At 38.8% G+C, this 23232-nt stretch overlaps 1 protein-coding gene across 2 annotated transcripts in view; it reads left to right on the forward strand.

Moving 5' to 3' along the window:
* The window catches only part of fmn1 (formin 1), a 313397-nt gene that overhangs the window by 249483 nt on the left and 40682 nt on the right, over positions 1-23232 (forward strand). For both annotated transcript variants that reach the window (XM_033026936.1, XM_033026935.1), the window contains one exon: positions 6415-6564. In XM_033026936.1, coding sequence (XP_032882827.1) covers positions 6415-6564 — 150 coding nt within the window. The remainder of the gene's footprint in view (positions 1-6414; positions 6565-23232) is intronic.

Consider the following 23232-nt stretch of genomic DNA (forward strand, 5'->3'; position numbering starts at 1 on the left):
GTTAGAGAGAGTCTTCCTTGACAATCCGACTCTCCGTAATCTTCTCAGGAAGTAGAGGCGCTGATGAGCTTTTTTGATAATTGCGTTAGTGTTCTCGGACCAGGAAAGATCTTCAGAGATGTGCACGCCCAGGAATTTGAAGTTCTTGACCCTTTCAACCATCGACCCGTTGATATAAATGGGGCTGTGGGTCCCCCTCCTACTCCTTCCAAAGTCCACAATCAGTTCCTTGGTTTTGCTGGTGTTGAGGGCCAGGTTATTGCGCTGGCACCATATGGACAGTTGCTCGATCTCTCTTCTGTACTCTGACTCATCCCCATCAGTGATACGCCCCACAATAGTGGTGTCGTCAGCGAACTTGATGATGGAGTTCGCACTGTGGTTCGCTACGCAGTCATGGGTATAGAGTGAGTACAGCAGGGGGCTGAGCACGCAGCCTTGAGGTGCTCCCGTGCTGATTGTTATTGAGGCTGACATATTTCCACCAATACGAACAGACTGTGGTCTGTGGACGAGGAAGTCGAGGATCCAGTTGCAGAGGGATGCGCAGAGACCCAGTTCTGCGAGTTTGGTGACCAGTTTGGAGGGGATGATTGTGTTAATTGCCGAGCTGTAATCAATGAATAACAGCCTGACATATGAGTTTTTGTTGTCCAAGTGGTCCAGTGCGGACTGGAGGGCCAGCGAGATCGCATCCACCGTTGATCTGTTGTGGCGGTACGCGAACTGCAGTGGGTCCAGGTTTTTGTCGATGTAGGAGTTGATTTGCTCCATGATCAACCTCTCAAAGCACTTCATCACCACCGGCGTTAGTGCCACTGGTCGATAGTCATTGAGGCACGTCACCTTACTCTTCTTGGGCACCGGTATAATTGATGCCCTTTTAAAGCAGGTGGGGACCTCAGACCTCAGAAGTGAGAGTGTTGAAAATGTCCGTAAAAACTCCCGCCAGTTGGTCCGCACAGGTTTTTAGAACACGCCCGGGTACACCGGTACTGGCCATCAAAATGGCCAGTACCCAAGTTGCACGTTTTTGATCCAGAAAAATTGCTTTATAATATTTGTTTAGAGACGGGATTCAGGATGGTCAAGGCATAATGGGGCGTGGGATGTGGTGATATGTATCACATGCTGGTTAGACTGGTAAAGAATAAGAAGATGAACCAAAGTTTTGGTTGTTGGGATTATAAGAAATGTATAAGAATAGATCCTTTATATCATAATCTTATCTTATATTAATGAATGTAGGACCCATAGGAAGTTATTCAATGATTTGACCTGCTATTCATTTAGTACATGCAACAGCGTGAAAGTTTTAATTAACAAAAAATCTACCATTTATATACGGTATCAGCTATATTGGAGCAAAATATCCCCGAACACTTCACAGGAATATTACCGAATACAGATTTCTCCATTTGGGTAGGGTAGATCGGAGGTGTCAGTGTTGCAGTTGAATAAAGGGGACTATGGAGTCATGAGGGAGGAGCTGGCCAAAGTTGACTGGAAAGATACACTAGCATGGAAGACAGTGGAACAAAAATGGCAGGTATTTCTAGGAATAATACATAAGGTGCAGGATCAGTTCATTCCTAGGAGGAAGAAAGATTCCAAAAGGAGAAAGGGACGACCATGGCTGACAAGGGACGCCAGGGACAGTATAAAAATTAAAGCGAAGAAGTACAACGTAGCAAAGATGAGCGGGAAGCAAGAGGATTGGGTAATGTTTAAAGAACAACAGAAGATAACCAAAAAGACAATACGGGAAGAAAAGATGAGGTACGAAGGTAGGCTAGCCAAGAATATAAAGCAGGATAGTAAAAGCTTCTTTAGGTATGTGAAGAGGAAAAAATGAGTTAAGACCAAAGTTGGACCCTTGAAGACCGAAAAAGGTGAATTTATTATGGGGAACAAGGAAATGGCACACAAGTCGAACAGGTACTTTGGATCTGTCTTCACTAAGGAGGAAACAAACAATCTTCCTGATATAGTAGTGGCCAGAGGATCTGGGTTGACGGAGGAACTGAAGGAAATCCACATTAGGCATGAAATGGTGTTGGATAGACTGATGGGACTGAAGGCTGATAAATCCTTAGGGCCTGATGGTCTGCATCCCAGGATACTTAAGGAAGGGGCTCTAGAAATTGTGGATGCATTGATGATAATTTTCTAATGTTCTATAGACTCAGGATCAGTTCCTGTGGATTGGAGGGTAGCTAATGTTATCCCACTTTTTAAGAAAGGTGGGAGAGAGAAAACAGGGAATTATAGACCAGTTAGCCTGACATCGGTGGTGGGGAAGATGCTGGAGTCAATTATAAATGATGAGATAGCCGATATTTGGATAGCAGTAACAGGATCGGTCCGAGTCAGCATGGATTTACGAAGGGAAAATCATGCTTGACTAATCTTCTGGAATTTTTTGAAGATGTAACTAGGAAAATGGACAAGGGCGAGCCAGTGGATGTAGTGTACCTGGACTTTCAGGAAGCATTTGATAAGGTCCCACATAGGAGGTTAGTGGGCAAAATTAGGGCACAATGTATTGGGGGTAGAGTGCTGACATGGATGGAGAAGTGGTTGGCAGATGGGAGACAAAGAGTAGGGATTAACGGGTCCCTTTCAGAATGGCAGGCAGTGACTAATGAGGCACCGCAAGGCTCGGTGCTGGAACCGCAGCTATTTACAATATACATCAATGATTTGGATGAAGGGATTCAAAGTAACATTAGCAAATTTGCAGATGACACAAAGATGGGTGGCAGTGTGAATTGAGAGGAGGATGCTATGCGAATGCAGGGTGACATGGACAGGTTGGGGGAGTGGGCAGATGCACGGCAGATGAAGTTTAATGCGGATAAATGTGTGGTTATCCACTTTGGTAGCAAAAACAGGAAAGTAGATTACTATCTAAATGGCGTCAAGTTGGGAAAAGGGGAAGTACAACGGGATCCGGGGGCCCTTGTATATCAGTCTATGAAAGTAAGCATGCATGTACAGCAGGCAGTGAAGAAAGCGAATGGCATGTTGGCCTTTATAACAAGAGGAATTGAATATAGGAGCAAAGAGGTCCTTCTGCCATTGTACAGAGCCCTAGTGAGACCACACCTGGAGTATTGTGTGCAGTTTTGGTTCCCTAATTTGAGGAAGGACATTCTTGCTATTGAGGGAGTGCAACGTAGGTTTGCATGGTTAATTCCCGGGATGGCGGGAATGTAATATGCTGAGAGAATGGAGCAGCTGGGCTTGTACACTCTGGAGTTTAGAAGGATGAGAGGTAATCTCATTGAAACGTATAAGATTGTTAAGGGTTTGGACACGCTAGAGGCAGGAAACATGTTCCCGATGTTGGGGGAGTCCAGAACCAGGGGCCACAGTTTAAGAATATGGAGTAAGCCATTTAGAACGGAGACGAGGAAACACTTTTTCTCACAGAGAGTGGTGAGTCTGTGGAATTCTCTGCCTCAGAGGGCGGTGGAGACAGGTTCTCTGGATGCTTTCAAGAGAGAGCTAGATAGGGCTCTTAAAAATAGCAGAGTCAGGGGATATGGGGAGAAGGCAGGAATGGGGTACTGATTGGGGATGATCAGCCATGATCACATTGAATGGCAGTGCTGGCTCGAAGGGCCGAATGGCCTACTCCTGTACCTATATACACCTGCAAACAAGGACTTCTCTCGAGCTGCTGCCCTGTGTTTCACCGAGACCTGGCTTTGTGAGTCGGCCCCGGACAGCGCGCTGCAACTGGCTGGCTTCCAACTTCACTGAACCGATTGCGAAGTGGAGGCAGCTGGGAAATCAAGAGATGGTGGAATATGCTTCTATACCAACCAGGACTGGTGCAACGACATCACGGTAATGTCAAATGTCTGCTCTCCCAACCTAGAATCCCTCTTTATAAACAGCAAACCCTTCTACTCTCCGAGGGAATTTAACTCCTTTATTCTCGCTGGAGTTTACATTCCCCCCCAAGCCTGCGTACGTGAGGCGCAAATGAAACTCGCTGACCAGGTAATGAGGGTAGAGAGTGACTTCCCGGACTCCATGGTCGTGACCTTCCAAAATACAGACTTCATGTTATCTGTCCCTCTGGAAGGCGACTCCGGACTGTCAAAGCTGCCACTGCCAGACATAAAAACTGTTTTTATCTACGAGTAGTTGCTTTACTCAACAGCCAGAAATCTGTAGCCTCCCTTTGATCTGGTATTTTGTTGGTTCACATGCTTGATCAATGGTATTTTATCATTAATGTTTTATTATTATAAATGTTTAGGGTTTTCTGAGTCATTCGTAACTGTCACTGTATGTCAAGTTGTTACTTGTGGGCGGAGCACCAAGGCAAATTCCTTGTATGTGAATACTTGGTCAATAAACTTACTTACTTACTTACTTACTTACTTACTTACTTACTTACTTACTTACTTACTTACTTACTTACTTACTTACTCACTCACTCACTCACTCACTCACTCACTTACTTACTTACTTACATTAAATTATTGTCTACATTATATATTTGAGTTTTGTAAATGAGTTAAATTGTAAGGCGCATCTTAAAAGAAGCAAATGAGGTGAAGAGGTTAGAAGAGGAATTTCCAGACCTTAGGGCCTTGGCAGCAGAAGGAACAGCAATGGTGCCAACATTTAAGAATCACAAGTATCATGCTATTTTAGACACACAATGTTGGAGTAACACAGCGGGTCAGGTAGCATCTCTGGAGAAAGGAATGGGTGACGTTTCGGGTTGACACCCTTCTTCAGACTGCTATTTTATTAATTAATTGAAGAGTACTATTGTAATCATAACATGAAGTTACACTTGAAGAATGAGTCTAATGTGGATCCAAATGCAAATAATTGCGAGGTGTTGAGAATCCTCTTAAATATTTTTCAGCTGAAATTAAAATATTAAAATAAAGGTATATTCATCACATCTTGCTGGAGCACTTTCCAATGTCAAAAGTGATTGGTGATAAAACAAGGTGTTCTTTCATATAATTTTATTTAAACTATTAAAACACCATGATTACAATGGTTATGGAAGGAATTTTAAGTTGACAACACAAGTGACTAATTAATGATCTAATTAATGCACCCTAGTGCTTATATAGACATTTTTACCATAGGGAACTATTTGAAACACTTTTTACTGCAAATTAAATGTTCTTTTCCATAATTTTTTTTTGTATTTTTACTGCTGTATAAACCAATCCTGATGGTCTTCATTAAACTGATGTAGATCTATGTGTAAATGTTTGATGTGCTATTCTCTTGAGGGGTAGTAAAATAATCATTGTTCAGTTAAAGACTAATTTGAGCTCAAGGGACCAAGGCTCATCACAGCTAGTGAAAATTAAGCTGCTTAAAATGTTTATCCTATCCTCTTGATCCTAAACTTTGATGATTGAAGAACGGTGAATGATCTGTAGGATTCTAGAAGTTATACTCCTCTACTGCTAAATATTAACTTCGGAATTTAAATATTTCTCAAAGACAAGAAGATAAGAAGGTCCATAATAATCTTCCAAAGCTCTGGTGTATCAAAATGCAGTATGCATTCATTAAACCAGTGTGAGAAAGGTACTTTAATGATTCAAGTCAACGCTTGCCATATTTACAGGAAGGAAGGGGTAGTTGTTTGAAAAGGTTTGTGGCAGCAAGTAGCCACGTAAAGAAAAAACAATTTAGAACAAAACTGAATGAAACAAAAACATAATTAAAACAGAAATGTGCAAAGTAGCTATTGTGGATCTATTGAACTGATGAATTTGTGTTGAACATGCGTTGCAGCTACCAAAATTCTAAATAATATCATATCATTGTATTGAATCCATGTCTGACTTTTATGTAGATATGTTGATGAGATCAGTAACACAATATTGTATTTCATTGCATTTCAACTGAATGGCACCTTAGTTGTCAGAAAGAACATGAGTTTAAACAGATACGAATCATTTGAAGTGCATGAATGAAAGGAAAGTGTGCAGTTCAGACTTTATGTGTCTGTACTTGTTTATGTTATGTGCCTGGAGTCGCTCACTTTGGTAGACTAATGTGAACTTGATTTCATTCTTTACCCAGTTTTAATTTAATTTGTGGGGTTGGGAGTGGTGATATATATTTAAATGAGGGCATTGATACCCCATTATTTTCCTATAAAGACATTCAGTACTTGAATATTTATGCATGCATGTGGACATGGTTATATAGCCATTATAAATATCCCCTTTTGGGACGACTGTAGGTGTTTGAAGGTTACATTATACATGACAAGTGTTGCTGCCATGAATGTTGAAGCACAGGGAAGTCACAATAATTACAGAGTATTGGCTACTGACTTTGGAACAAGCCCTCAGGGAAACTACAGCCACCAGCAGGTTTGTGTGTTGACAGTTTTTTTTCTTTTCCTCCTAGCTTTGAAGATATAATAAGGTTCTTTGGGGTGAAGCCAAAATCTGGGGAGAAAGAGGTCACTCCAAACAACATATTCATGTTGTGGTTTGAGTTCTGTACGGATTTTAAGAATACTTGGAAATGCGAAAGTAAACACATCTCTAAAGAAAGGTAAGAAAGATAAAATCTCCCATGGAAAAGTTTTAATCATTTTGGAAAGTATATCCTTTTTAATTTGAACATTTTTACTGTACCATCGAATCATAATTTACTTACTTTTTTATCTGAACTTGGCTTAAAAAAGTTTGATTCCCCCAGGGTGGGGTGAAGAAGTTGCCAAAATCTGCTTTACCCACAAGGAAGATAAACACACATAATCTGATAAATTACACTTTCCCAACTCTTTTCAATTACCTGCTAATAAAGTGGAATGGGAGCAGTGCTAATTCGTAACAGATTGTTTCACTAGTGCATTTTTATGTTGAAAAAGCCTAAATGAGCTGATATTATTGTTGCAGAAAGTACAGGCAAATAAAAGCAAATGCTTTTCTAGTTATTAAACTTCACTTGCATCAAAGAAAACCCCCCCAGACCTGGGCCACACTTAGCACAATGTCAGAGCCCCACACTGAATTTACGGCAGCACATATGACCCCAAGTATCCTGCTGGGGACATCAAACTGCGTGACACTGCTTCTCGCAACAGTCTCCTGATTTTATTGGTTTGGGAAAGAATAACCTTATCCCATATTTGCTTTTAGGTAAGGTTTCATGAAGGAAGTTTTTATGTGTGAGCTACGTTACAACTTAAAGATTGGCATTTCCCAGTTCTTTGCTCTTTTTGCTCTCTAGTGTTATATACTCTGATTCAGTATTTTCAATTTTCTGTCAAAATAAGTATTGAAATTGTTAAAGTTGTGATGTTTCTATATGGACATTTTTAAACAACTATGGACCAAATAAAGAACTATTTTGTATGCCATTTTGCCAATATTAAGGCATTGCTGCAGGGTTGAATCTATTCAGATCCCAATATTTAGAAAGATTGCAAAACATTTAACTAATGTTTTAGCTCCAACATTACTGGTGTATTCCATAGAAAAATGAAACGAATAACATTTTTACCACAATAACACCTCTGAAAACTCAGTACAGTTCCCTGACAGTTTTTATAATGATCTTACTTTAGGTAACAATATAAGGACAAATGATTTTCTTTATTTGATTGTTTAGAAATTATTTACAATTATTTCTAAATGACCTTGTATGCCCTGCTATAATACTGATGTCATTAACTTGGAAAGGGTGAAGGAGAGATTGACCAGGATATTACCTGGACTTGTAGACACAAGGAACTACAGATGCTGGGTTCCAAACAATGAACATAAAGTGCTGGAGTAACTCAGCATTCGCAACACCTTAGTTCCCACCCAAACTGCTGCCTGACCTGGTACTTTCCCCTACAATTGCTGGAGATGCAACGTCTGTCCTTATACCTCCTCCCTCACATCCATCCAGGGACCTCAACCGTCCTTCCAGGTGAGACCGAGGTTAACGTGCACCTCCTGTAACCTCATCTATTCCATTTCTTCGGGAAGACCAAGTGTAGTGTAGGTGATCATTTTGCTCAGTCCCGGTTGCTCACCATTTTGCTAACTGATCTTTCTGTCCTGGACCTCCTGCATTGCCAGACGCCACACAAAAAACAGGGGGAACACTACCTCATATTTCACTTGGGTAGCTTACAACCATGAACATTAAACTCTCCAATTTTAGGAACAAACCTGCAGACAACCATCCCCTTTCTACACACCCCCTCCTCTTTTTGTACCATTCTCTTCCCTGTGGCCCTTCAGGATTCTCACCAATTTCTTCCCTTCCACTCCCCAGCCCTCCTCCCCACATCCCATTCCACTTATATTTCTTATTCTGGCTTCACAAGTCACACCTCTTCCATCCTTGTCTCCTTATCTCATGCTTTGCTTTTCCCTCCTGACCTCTGTGCAACCATCTACCTATCAAAACCCTCCTCCTCACGTACCCACCAATCACTTGCCAAGCTTTGACCTGTCCCCACTTCTTGTCCAGGTTTCTTCCCCCCCAACACAATCTGACTGAAGAAGAATCCTGACCCTAGACAATAGACAATAGGTGCAGGAGAAGGCCATTCGGCCCTTCGAGCCAGCACCGCCATTTAATGTGATCATGGCTGATCATCCCCAATCAGTACCCCGTTCCTGCCTTCTCCCCATATCCCCTGACTCTGCTATTTTTAAGAGCCCTATCTAGCTCTCTCTTGAAAGCATCCAGAGAACCTGCCTCCACCGCCCTCTGAGGCAGAGAATTCCACAGACTCACAACTCTCTGTGAGAAAAAGTGTTTCCTCGTCTCTGTTCTAAATGGCTTACTCCTTATTCTTAAACTGTGGCCCCTGGTTCTGGACTCCCCCAACATCGGGAACATGTTTCCTGCCTCTAGTGTGTCCAAACCGTTAACACTCTTATATGTTTCAATGAGATTCCCTCTCATCCTTCTAAACTCCAGAGTGTACAAGCCCAGCCGCTCCATTCTCTCAGCATATGACAGTCCCGCCATCCCGGGAATTAATCTTGTAAACCTGCGCTGCACTCCCTCATTAGCAAGAATGTCCTTCCTCAAAATAGGGGACCAAAACTACACACAATACTTCAGGTGTGGTCTCACTAGGGCTCTGTACAACTGCAGAAGGACCTCTTTGCTCCTATATTCGACACCTCTTGTTATAAAGGCCAACATGCCATTCGCTTTCTTCACTGCCTGCTGTACCTGTCTAGGTTTACCAGAGATGCTGACTGACCTGTTCAGTTATTCCAGCACTTTGTGTCTTTATTTGTTAACTTGCCTTGCTGCCTTGAGTTATAGAGAGAGATTGGATAAGCTAGGATTCTTCTTTGGAGCATAGAAGGCTGATGAATGACCTCATTGAGGTGTACATGATCATGAGGGACATGGAGAAAGTGAATACTCACATACTTTTTCTCAGGATAAAGAGTTCTAAAACTAAAGGGCATAGGCTTCAGGTGAAAGGGGAAAGAATTAAGCAGGACTTCAGGGAAACTTTTTCATTCAGAAAATAGTTCATATCTGAAATGAGTTGTTAGAGGGAGCTATAGAAGTAGATACAATTATGACTTTTAAACACTATTTGGATAGATAAGAAAGGAAGGGGTTAGAGGACAATGGACCAAATGTAGGCAAATAGGACTAGCCTGATATTTTACCATATTGGTCAGTATGAACAAGGTGGGCCGAAGGGCCTATTTCCGTGATGTATAGCTCTACGGTTCTATAACGTATATCATGATTACTGCCTTAAAATACTATTCAAGAAAAGCCAGATATATTTAAAATGTTCAGCATCTGAATCTATGAACTCTCTTGGGAAAAGTAATAAAAAATGATGAAAGGCGTGTTGGTAAATATAACACAATACAATACTGTTAACTGATTATGTTCAAAATTATATTATTGCCGATGGTTATTCTTAGACTTCTGTTTCAATACCTCTGAACTGGATGAAACAAGAAATTAAGTTTTCTTCATGTAGCTGTTCTGCAAGGATAATAAGAATCTTATGTTCAACTGCTACTCTAGGGTTAAAGTTGGAATTTAATCTAAAACAGAAAGATTCCATTAAGATACATAACTAAAATTGGGAGTTCCTTGAAATGTTGTAAAATGGAACAGCAGAAAAAACATCCACATCTAGAATGTCTTGTAAAGTCATGACCCTTAGTGACACTGTTTTCCTAAGTGTGAAACTGTTGATTTACCACCCAGTTTACAGAAATGGGTCAGAATCAAATTAATGGATTGAATTCTAGATTTTCTACTTTTGAGTTTCTCTTTTCAATTCAACTCTATGAGTGCAGATCAATATTAAGAAGCATTATTAGAGCAATATTATTCAGCTATACATATAATCCAATTTATCCTCTGGTATCGCAATAAAACGACGGGGTTGACTTGATGCAGTAATATAAAATGGGTGATAAAAAACAGCCTGCTAATTTGCATCTAATAATTTTGCACACAATGTCAAGATCCAACTCAACCTCAGAAAATGAACACATTTAGGTTAATATTATATAGATTGTTGTAGTCTGTCAAATAGGACTATTAAAACTTTGATTCTGCATGACATTCAGCCTTAAATGACATAGATGTTAATATTGTTATGTTAAATTAATGTAATATACAATAGTGGCTTTAAATCTTGTGTTAGCTTTTTGCCAACACTCAGAGTTTATATTTTGTCACCACTCAGAAAGAAGGAACTGTGCATTGATTATCACAAAGAGGAACCATCTCACATGTAATGAAATATATATATTATAATTGACAACGAGACATACTCATTAAGACAGATCTTCCGTTCCACTACCCCTATGCTAGTATTGCATTGAAGCTGGGGACCTGCAGCATGATCAAGAGCATGGGATTTCCTGTCCCAGGCAATTAATCTAGCCCAATAGACAATAGGTGCAGGAGTAGGCCATTCGGCCCTTTGAGCCAGCACCACCATTCAATGTGATTATGGCTGATCATCCCCAATCAGTAACCCGTTCCTGCCTTCTCCCCATATTCCCTGACTCCGCTATCTTTAAGAGCCCTATCTATCCCAAAGGCATGCCCAACATAGCTCAGCTACATGACACGATGTAGAGATTGGAATCTTCTGCCCGCTGATGAATTGAATTTAATTGAATAAGGTTATTGGCCAAGTATTCATATACAAGGAATTTGCCTTGGTGCTCCGCCCGCAAGTGACAACATGACATACAGTGACAGTTATGAATGATACCTAAAAAATTAAACATTAATAACAAAACATTATTGATTAAACGTGTGAATTAAATTAAATACCAGAGCAAAAGGAGGCTACAGTTTTTGGGTTATTGAGTAGAGCTACTACTCGTGGAGAAAATCTGTTTTTATGTCTGGCTGTGGCAGCTTTGACAGTCCGGAGTCGCCTTCCAGAGGGAAGTGATTCAAAGAGTTTGTGGCCAGGGTGAGAGGGGTCAGAGATGATCTTACCCGCTCGCTTCCTGTCCCTTGCAGTGTACAGTTTGTCAACGGAGGGAAGGTTGCAGCCAATAACCTTCTCAGCTGTTCGGACGATTCGCTGCAGCCTCCGGGTGTCATGCTTGGTGGCTGAGCCAAACCAGACCATGATGGAGAAGGTGAGGACAGACTCTAGGTTGGCCATATAGAATTGGACCATCATTGCCTGTGGCAGATTGTGCTTCCTCAGCTGCCACAGGAAGTACATCCTCTGTGGAGTCGATGGTAGCCCCCCACTTAAGGTCCTTGGAGATGATGGTTCCCAGAAACTTAAAAGACTCCACAGATGTGACTGTGATGTTGTTGATGGTGAGTGGGGTGAGGGGAGGGGGAGCTCTCCTAAAGTCTACAATCAATTCCACTGTCTTAAGTGCAATGTGCGTAATAATAAAGAGCATATAAACGTTGATCCATGCAGTGTATTGAATGGCAGGTGTCATGTGAAGAGTGCAACAGGATACTGTCGCCTAAATGAACTTTTTGCTTTTGGAATTGAAAATCAGTTAGGATTCATGATAATATTTATGGTTGTTTTAGTAAAGTCTTCTAGTAGTAGAAAAGATTCTCATGAATAGGAAATGGACATACCTCAACGATGGTCATACTTGACCTTGCTACGTTCTGCATCATCCAACTCAATTATAGGGGGTGGATATCTGCTGGGGTTTTCTGACTTGTCCACTGCAATCTTTGCAAAAAGATATACCCCAGACAAACAGCAGATAATTCAGATAACGGTCTGATGTTTCCCAGCTTTGGAGCTTTGCCACCAAAATTACAATGGCAAGCAAAGAAAACCTTGCAGTAATTCATCACTTAGTAATTGTATTTTAATATTCATTTTTTCTAAAAGTAGGTAGTTTTTGTTGAACATGTTCCAATCACCATGATGTTAAAAGATTGGAAAGCATGACTGTGCAGTATTATTAATCTGAAAAGTAGATACCATAATAAAATAATCATTGCTTTGATGTTCTTGTATTTCAAATGTGCATAGAAATTCAGTTATTTGACGCTGATGGATACCAGAGACTGGAGATTCTAATATGCTTAGAAACATCCGCTAAAATTACGTTGTACAGAGGGCATCATGCCAGATTCTTTCTCAGCCACAGGGGAACAAATTTCTTATGTGCATGAATGTGTATGGCCCCATGCAAACAGGCATTCAGAATTCCAGGCCTTCAGCGTAGTTACACATCGTAACTTGGTGCAGTAAGCACAAACTTACAAGCATGCTCTCCTGCTGTGAAGGTTGCTTTTAAAGCAACGGTTCTCAACAGGAACGAAACCAAGACTGGCAGGTTGGACTCAGGAGCAGGCATCGCATGTTTCCAACAGATGATCAGGCTTCATGGCAACAGAGATAGATACACAGGGGAAACATTTTGTCTCTCACAAAGAAAGAAGATTTTGCATAGCATAGCTGTTTGATCACTCGGAGATGATTAAATAGTCATTTTCAATGGCAGACTCCTTAATAGCTCGAATAAGATCTGTCCCGTTGGCCGAGATCAGGCAGATTCATGTCAGGTTCTGCTATTTTATTTATTCAAGGTCCAGCATCAGATTTTAATGTTTGCACACAAACGATGTTGCAAGCTAATGGACATAATTAATGGATGCCAAGCCGGAATGTCTTGTACCTGGAACCAGTGATTGAGTTTCCCATTGTGCGCTATAAGCGTCAATTGAATTTCGCAAAAAATATTTGGCACACCTAGTTCGGAAATCGACATTTAAATGAAAATATATAAATTGAATTAAAAAAAACCATGTTAAAATTAATCAAATTTCATTTTAACAGATTTTTAAATATATCATCATAACAAAATGTATTCCAAAGTAGAAAGGTCTAGATTTAATCTGCTTCTGTCACATTTTGGTATAGTTTTGCATAATTTAATCATAGAAATTTCATCCAATAACTCATATTTTGAAGACAAACCTGCTTATGCTTAGCAAACTTTTATGTTCTAGTAAAGACATGTGTTCTTTCAATCCCATCTGTGAGGTCACAGAGTTATAGGAAATAAAAGACCAAAAGAGTTTCACTAACAAAGATGGGATTCAGGTCTGAATAAATCAGGTCCCTGGGATATTATACAGAATATAATTTCAGTTGCTGTTAACTCAAGCTGAGCTAAATCACACAATTAAACTACAAGCAGCACTAATAGGTAAAACAAATGGTGTGTAATAAGGGTTGTCTTAAGGAGACTGATGAAATGCAACCAGTCATTCCATTCATGAGAAAGTAGGCGTCTCGCGGTAGACCTTTCACTTGGTTTTATAGAGCCAGAATGAAAAGCAAGCTGTCAAAGGCCCTGATTACTGTCTCTCTAGGAAAGTGTTTGAAATGTGAAAGGTGAATTGATTCATGTCTGTGTTTGCCTGGGTTTATGAAAGACTTCTTACACACTGGGAATGTTAATTTTAAGTGGAAACACTACTAAACAGATATTTGCTATTTGTACCAATGAATACTTGTTTGTACAATATCTGCAAAGCAATTCATCAATGATTGATTTTAAGATCTATTTAAATGTTTTTTTTCATATTACACTATAGTTCATGATAAATCATGAATATTTAAAATAATCAGACAAGAGGACATGGCAAATGTGATTCTGTGATCCTGTACTCTCAACAGAAAGCTGACTTGAAATGCTCATCAGAAAATGGTGGGCCAACATTTGATCCACTTTCTAAGAGTGTGACCTTTTAGAGTGTTAGGAAGGCAAAATATAACACCACCCTCAAAAGAGATTCATTGCAATCGGTCATGCAAATGGGCAGGTAAATCCTGAAGATTGAGAAATTAGTAACTATGTTGACTACTTGATTCAGCAGAGGCCAAACCCGGCATAGGATCCCCCATAGGTGCCAGACTGGACACTTTAGTCTTTAGAGATTTTAGACTTGAGAGATACAGCACAAAAACAGGCCCTTCGGCTCACCACGTCGGCGCCAACCAACGATCACCCTGTACACTAACACTATCCTACACACCAGGGACAATTTACAATTTTATCAAAGCCAATTAACCTACGAACCAGTACATCTTTGGAGTATGGAAGGAAACCGGAATACCTGGACAAAACTCACGTGGTCACAGGGAGAATGTACAAACTCCATACAGACAGAATCCATAATCAAGATCGAACCCGGGTCTCTGGTGCTGTAAGACAGTGACTCAACCACTATACCCTTGTGCCTTTGGAGTTTATATGTAATAGTATATCAGCTATTATTAACTTTTTTTGACATCACTGCACCATTCCATTCTAAATGGCTTATGTGGTTTTAATATATATTTTTAATTTCTCATTGCATATTTGTTGTGTTATTGGACTTCAGTTATCAGATAGCCTGTGGCTTGCATTGAGATAAAAAAAAAGATAAATGGATGGAAACACTCAGCAAGTCAGACAGTAAAAGAGAAACATTGTTACTATTTCTGTTCAAAGTTTTTTCATCAGAGAACATAGTTTGGTTATAAGTTGCAGAAAGGGTGAGGAAAGGATAGAACAAAGGGAACATTTCTGATTAGTAGCCTATCAATGGATTAGAAGGGACTTTGGGGAAAAGAAAATCTTAATAAACAAACTTAAAGGCAATGAAATGAAGGCAGTTAGGAACTACGACACCAAAGGAATGTGAAAGACATACAGTACAGCGAAGAAGGACATGTGTGACGTCAGATTGTGATAATGGAAAAGTGTCTTTCTTTGCCCTTCTTTTCAGTACTACCTGAATTCATGATCAGAGTTGATAAAAAATGCATTTAAGATAGCATCCTCTGAAGACAAATGTTTATTTTTTAATTAAAATCGCAGCTTTTGTGTTTTGAAATTCTGATCTGAGTGCTCATTTGATTTAGTGCTTCATTTTCTAAGCCCATTGTACATTAATGCTAATTGCATCTATACAGCAATTTGGAATAAGTTTTTTTTTAAATCTTAAAATCTTGGCTGAGCTATAATGAAATTATTTAATAACTAGGCAAAAGAAAAAATAAACTTGTCTAAAATAAAATAAATATTATGAATGAGAGCATTTAATGTTTGTGTGGTTTCAGTATTAATGGTGAAAATGTTTGTCTTGGAATATGATGTGTGTGTTGGTTTCAAAGATCATTAGCACACATTCTAACTCTTTTAATTCTCTCATTACTTTTTAACTAAATTTAACTAAATTTATGTGGGTGTATAAGCTTCACCATCTCTAAATGATGAATGATTGTATCAGTCTTGTTTTGAAGAGATGCCTCTTACAGCTATTACAGTCAGATTTCACAATTCCCTGCATGAATTTCTTACACTTTCCATAAAAACTGGGCTTTTACTAGCTTAGCTGGCGCTGACAATTTAATCAGAGGATTGCATGGTATTTACATAATCCTTATTTCAAAACAGTTGGGAAATTAGCCATTTTTGCGAACATTCCACATAACTCACTAAACAATAATTTCACTTTAGTTATGATATATGAGTCTATTAGTTACAAAACCTTTTACATTCATGAACACAAACAATATCTTCATATTGCAGGCAAAAGATGGTCTTATCTTCTTTTGTCCAGTTTCTTCATACAAAGTAAAGACATAAAATAAATAAGGTAGATTAATGACCTTTGGCCAATAGCAACCAAATTGGAGATTGGCTCAGAGTACTGGATTAAGTACTTCTTCTTCATGGTTGTAACAGATTTAGGTGGGATAAATTTTGGCGTGCTTGAACAAGTTCTTAATGAGGAAAACATCCTGAAAATTCTCAGAAAGGACCACAATTTAGTACCCAGTTTGTAATGTGCCTTGAAAAGACATTATAAATCTCTTGAAAATAAAAATGTTACATTCATGGAGTATTGGAGACTAAATTAATGCTGGGTTGGGAGAATGTAAACAGATACTCACTCTTCGTTTCACATATGCAATATTTGGCCTGGAGATGTTTTATTCAGAACACATTGCACAATCTGTAGATACTCTGGGACACCCCTGCTGACCTTGGGAAGCCAGGCATTCAACTGAGAAAAAAAATACGTTCACAAAAGCAGAGTTAATAATGCCTTGAAGGGGGAAAGTTCTGAACAAATTAGATGCCTTGCAACATAATTGTTTCACCAAGAACAGTAAAAAATAATCTCTTAAATAAATACATGAATTATAATCTCATCAGAATAAAGCCTTGTTTCAGGTTTCAGTTTAGTCCACCTCTCAATCTACTAACTGCCTCTAGATAAATAAAGTTTGGTTTGTAGATTTTAATTCTTATTCTTATTGTTTTATTAACCCCTCAATTTCTAATTGGGAGGGGATTTAAGTCTCTAGTCAGCGGGTGGGAGATGCTGGGGTTATAAAAGAGTGATGCAGAGCCAACAGAGTATTCATACAATAGGAAAAAATTTAACCAAGTCTGGAAATGTATCAAGAAAATCATATTTGGATGAAAGAAAGTTGTGAAGAGAATTATAGGATATAGGAAAGAGTGGCATTGAATCAAAAAAGAATACTGGCCTTAGAGCAAAATTGTTCAAAGCTAACTTAGTAATATGAGAACCAGGGATATAAATGAAGAAAACAAGAATAATAATTAGAACTTTGGATGGATTTGAGTGCATGGCAAAATAGAGAAGGACACAAGGAACCAAAGGGCAAGATGGAGCTGAAAAGGGAATCATGGTAATTAGGGCAGATCTGGAGGAACAGTTATGTGGGTGGCACTGTGGAACTGAGAGAAAAAAAAAGCAGAGTAAGAAAATCCATCCTTGAACAAAGACATTTCTTGCAATTCAGGATTCCCGCCTTGGCAGCGCATACTTGCTCTTTGGAAAAAAATAGTATTTTAGAAGAGATTGCTTTAATCTAAAGTACTGCCTTCATAAGTAAAGGCTTTATTATGCACTTTCTAAAACATAACAATATATTAATACGTTTAGAAAGTGCAAAATTTATTAAGTAACTCAGCGTGGTATTACTCAATATTGGTAATGTCAAGGGCAATGTGTAAAGAGGCTCTATTATTGGGGATTTTTTTGTTTAAATGTGCCTGTTTTAGTTAATACATTTCAAGCAACCAATCTGCTTGGAACATCTAATTTCCTAATACCAATAAAGATGGTATTCTTAAAAGAACTGCAGATGCTGCAAATCCAAAATAGAAATAGATTTTTCTGGTGGCACTCAGCAGATCAGGCAGCATCTATCAAATTAGAGAAACAAAGAACTGCAGATGCTGGTTTTCAAAAAAGGACACAAAAGTGCTGGAGTAACTCAGCAGATCAGGCAGCATCTCTGGAGAACAAAGATAGATGATGTTTCGGAAAGGATCCTGACCCGAAACATCACTAATCCTTGGTCTCCAGGCATGGTGCCTGACTGGCTGAGATACTCCATCACCTTGGGTCCTTTTTTTTCTATCAAAATAGAAACAAGTTGGTGAACTTGTTTCAAAACTGGAAGAGTGAAAATAATAAGCATATGTAAAGTTGTGTGCGTGTGTGTGCACATATGTGTGAAGAGGGAAGGGTATGTTCGAGACAACAAAAGGATATGATGTATGTATGTATGTGATTGGAGGCCAAGATTGACTGGATGACAACATTTTGTTGGTCCTGAGAAGAGAATAAATAGAAGAAAATGCAGGGAATGCAGAGATATGGAGCATGTCTCTAGGTGGATAAATTGATTAGTTTAAGTAGGCATCATATTCAGCTTTGATATCATCTCAAAGGATTGTTCCTGAGCTGTATTGTTCTATGTTCTATGAAGATAAATTAGGGTAGTGGAGAGAAAAAGTGCCGGAACTGTTTGAAATGTTCTAAATAGAACACAGCAATTATTTGAAATTTGATGTTAATTAGAATATTAGAAATACTTCTGCAGCCAGATAGGATTTGTGAGGGTAAAACAATTAAGGTTAGAACTGGGCAGCCTTTCCTCTAAGCTGGTTTGGTTTGTTGTATAGTGTACTGATCGCATGTAATGATATAGAGTGAAAAACTTTATTTTGCCTGCTATACCATGCATAAATACAATCAATCCATACACGTACAGCAGATGTGCAAAGAGAAAAAAAAACAACCTGAGTGTAGAATATAGTATTATAGTGTTACAGTGACAGAAAATGTGCAAATTTTAAAACATGTGCAAGGGCTGCAGGGAGATAGGTTGAGAAATCTAGATTACACTCTCATTTTATGAGAGTTCCATTCGGTAGTCTAAGGAAGAATTTGCTCCTGAGTCAGGTTATACGTGCTTTCAAGCTTTTGGATCGTCTTCCTGGCAAAATAGGGGAGAAGAGGGAATGACCACGATGAAAATGGTCCTTGATTATGTTGGCTGTATTTCCGAGGCAGCATGAGCCATGGTCTGTGTTATGGACTGGGCTACATCCACAACTCTGCAATTTCTTGCGGTCTTGAGCAGAGCATTTGCCAAACCAAGTTGCTATTCATCCTAATAGGATGCTTTCTATGGTGCATCTGTAGCAATTGGTTCGAGTTGTTGGAGATATTCCAAATTTCCTTAGTCATCTGAGGAAGTAGAGTTCTGACACCAACGGGAAAAGCTGATTATCTGAAACTTTTGATTTCATTCTTGTGCTAAGAAAGAAAATGGGGTGTTGTTATTTGAGTTAAGGAGAAAAAGGTTTTTGATAATAAAAGCCAAATATAGAGCTATATCCAGAGGTCATTCATGCCAAGTATAATTCAATTCAATTCAATTCAACTTTATTGTCATTGCACAAATACAAGTATAGGTACAACGAAATGCAGTTTAGCGTCTGGTCATAGTCATAGTGCAAGATAGTAGAAGTAAAAATAAAAATACAAAGTTGGCATACAATAAAAGTTTAAAAAAAAATAAAAAAATAAAAATACTGGTTAACAATGTGTGGATTGTGGATGAATTAAAACTGATACATAGGCAGGTAACTGTATACAAGTGGGAGAGTCTAAGGATGGCTAGCGTCGGGACTCTGAGTTCAACAGTGTAATGGTGTTGTTGAAAAAGCTGTTCCTCAGCCTGCTTGTGCGAGACCTGAGGCTCCTGTACCGCCTCCCTGATGGGAGGAGGGCAAACAGTCCATGGTTAGGGTGAGATGGGTCCTTGATGATTTTCCCGGCCCGTCTCAGACACCGTTTTCGGTGGAGGGCATCCATGGCAGGGAGCAGGGCACCGATGATGTGCTGAGCGGTTTTCACCACCCGTTGCAGTGCCTTCCTGTCAGCTGCGGTGCAGCTGCTGTACCATACCGTGAAGCAGGTGGTCAGGATGCTTTCGATGGTACAGCGGTAAAAGTTGGATAACTAATTGATGATTGGATTTAAATGCCATGTAATGAAGGCAGGGGAACTGGAATTAGTTAAGCACCACATTTGCTGAACTGTAAATTGTTTTAGACAAGTAAAGCCAACTTATATACCTGAATACTATATATTGAATAATATACTTCATCCCAATTCATCTTTTGATCACTTGTCAAAGTCAAATTTATTTGTCACATGTTGCACAGGTGAATTCCATTCTTAATAGCAATACAAAATTGCAACTGTTGTTTAGTCAGAATGTTCTTTTCAATATTTTTTATTCTATAAAAATATATATTTGCAGATCATTTATTTTTGAGACTGAATGAATATTAATAATATTTATTGATAATGAATATGTTACTGATTATAATAATATAATAGATATTCTATTACCATTAATAATATTATACATTTTATGCTGCATTAAGTAGGTGCCCAAAGGAGCAGTTGTCTCACTTAGACTGGTTTATGGTTTTTTACATGAGCAAATCAGGACACACCGAGATTGCTACATGCTGAATGTTGTATCAAGTGGCAGATTTCACGGTCAGCAATAAAATCCAAGCAAAGCATATGCTAATGATCTCAAATAAACGACCACATTTCATTCCTTGTGACCGTTACCTCACCTTTCCTGACATCAGTTGATGTCAAATGTCATATTTGAAGATTCCTAGCATGCAGGAACAGTGATGTCATCAAACAACTCAAACTCCACATCACATTGAGGAGCTTCCACATGCTGCAAACCAGGAAGTAAAAAGGATAATTCTAACTAACATTTTCAGCATTTTACAGTGCAAAATTAAGATTAAAACAATATCAAAATAATGTTTTTATTTTATACAGGTGTAAAATGTTAAAATATTTAGATAAGATAATGTCAGTCTGCATATTTAAACTAGTTTTAACAGCAGTGTTAAACAATAATTTTGTGATAGTGAGCTACTAAGAAGCTCGTACACCTCAAAGAAGTATGACTTTGTCATGGAACATTGTTTATATTTAGAATGCTGTTTAAATGCTCCTATTAGTGCACTTACTCCTTCATCTTACACTTGAGGGGTTCTGAAACAGCTCACTGTCTGAAGGAGTAGGGACTGACAGCAGCTTCTGGATTTCTGCTTATTACTAAACATGTGTATACTTCAGAAGTTCCTGTCAGGTTTCCTCTATATATAACAGTGAGGGCTGAAAGTCTCGCTATTATTCTCACCGCAAATTCCAGGCAATTAATTTTATAGCAAGGCAGCAACAATTGTGGCCCCATACAAATGAAATTATTTGCTGGGAATGTGTTAACATGATGGTTTGCAGTCACTCCCAATCCTATAAACCTGCCTGTCATGCACATTGTGTTCCCCTGCCCTGTTATTCCCTATCATATGCACTGTGCCTATAGTCGAAGCAAATACAACTGAATGGTTCTATTTTGTGTTTTTCATAAAAAAGCATTTTATCAAGTGTGGTTAGTCAGAAGTAAATTAATATTTATTTGTGTTTTATTGCCAAAATTTTGCAGCAATTTCTCTCAAATCTTTATCAAAAGTTTAAAAGAATTTTGCCTTCATCCTAATCACAATTTAGACCTTATCAGAAGAAGCCACACTTTGCATTGCATTCAAAGCAAACTTGTATTTTACTCTGCAGAAGTTGCCAATAAATGAGTACAAAAACTGCCTTGCTTTTGTTCTATACAGCACATTCCCATCATGCTCCCTTCAACTTTGTGCACCTCTTCCCTCAAACATTCATTTTATCTTTGCTATTATTGCTTGAAACCTCAGCAGCAAGTTATTACACCAATGGCAGCTCAACAGGCGAGCATAGTATGCCCTGGTCATATTCATGCCAACCAGCTGAAAGCACAACCTTCTACTGGCAGCTCATTAAAAAGCCCTTAATTGGTTTTAACATTCAACAGCAGGCTTTTCCAGAGTGCTTCAATCTTTATGTTGATAAGCAGAAATCAGCAAGTAATGTGAAAAGTAAACTGCAATGATGGTTTTTATTTTTAATTTATTTTCTTTCTGGTTAGCTGCCAGTGTTAATGTACATTCTTGCAGTTCATCAATACTCTAGAAATCATTTGGGTAATCTCAAAGAATGCAATGAATTTTAGAAAATCAGATGAGTGCTATGTAGCTAAATTACACATTCCCGGTGACAGGTGGGTTAAATTCATAATATTCACAGTAAAAGTGGCATAAATTTGCCACTTTTACCTTTTCAAACTTAGCCCATCACAAGCCCTATTTACCATCAATGACAACACAATGCAAAAAAAATGAGACTCTCCAACAATCCAGGAAACAAGAAAGTAACCAAAAAAGGCAGGGAGAAGCCAACTTAATAATGAACAAAATTAACATAAAACTCAATTAACACTGGACAGGTCTACAGTATCTGCTGTGTGTGATGTCCGCTTGATAAATCTGAACAAGTACTTATAATTTAAGGCCAGTGCACTGGAGCTACATATGCATATGCTGGGATGTATGCACAGGTAGTTTCTGAATGGCCATTTTTTATAGTGTGAGAATTTAGGTGGGAGTACTATTGTTTCTTATTTAAAAGCAATGGCCTTGAATTTTTGATGAGAAGATAACAGGAGATTGGAGCTTGTGAGAGAGAGTGAGGCTGATGTGGAGTGGCGGTAGAAAGAGAGTGGTGCGTGATGGATAGAAGGTTCCTGACCATGGCACAGAGAAAAGGGGAGTCTCTCAATTGCACTGATGTAGCACATAACATTTTTTTGTCTCGGCCATTGTGTTAGCATGGCCTAGTGGCATCACTTGGAGATAATGACATTTTGACTAGGATCAAGCATTTGACTAGAAACTGAGGAGGGCTATAAGTACATAATACACCATTATAAGAACAAAATAAGAAGTATACTGTGTGAATCAGCAGCCAGCCACTATGAGAGCAAAAAAACAGGTTAAGTGGCTGGTTGCTGATTCATACTTTGTTGAGTTGGGAAGCTAGAGAATGATGCTGTTTTTATAAACAGTAAAAAAATAGGTTGAAAATAGAAAATGAAATGTACATAAGTGTAAATGCATTAAACTTAATTTAATAATGCCAAAACTAAGAATAAGTGTAACCTATAATGTAAAGTGCCCTTGATATTAATTTCCAGGACCCATGGTTCCAAAGTTCAAATACTTTTAAAATAGCTAGTATTTTTAACCTGCTGTTATCTCTATGGTGTAGGAGATGTGCAAAGCCAGACATTTAATTAACAGATTTTAATTAGACTCTGACAGTGCAATTGAAAGACTCCCCTTTCCTCAGTGCCATGGTCAGGAACCTTCCATCCATCACGTACCACTCTCTTCCTACCTCCACTCCACCTCAGCCTCACTCTTTCTCACAAGCTCCCATCTCCTGTTATCTCATTCTCTACTGACAGTG

Source organism: Amblyraja radiata, chromosome 9 (assembly GCF_010909765.2).
Source record: "Amblyraja radiata isolate CabotCenter1 chromosome 9, sAmbRad1.1.pri, whole genome shotgun sequence".
Classification (NCBI taxonomy): Eukaryota; Metazoa; Chordata; class Chondrichthyes; order Rajiformes; family Rajidae; genus Amblyraja; species Amblyraja radiata.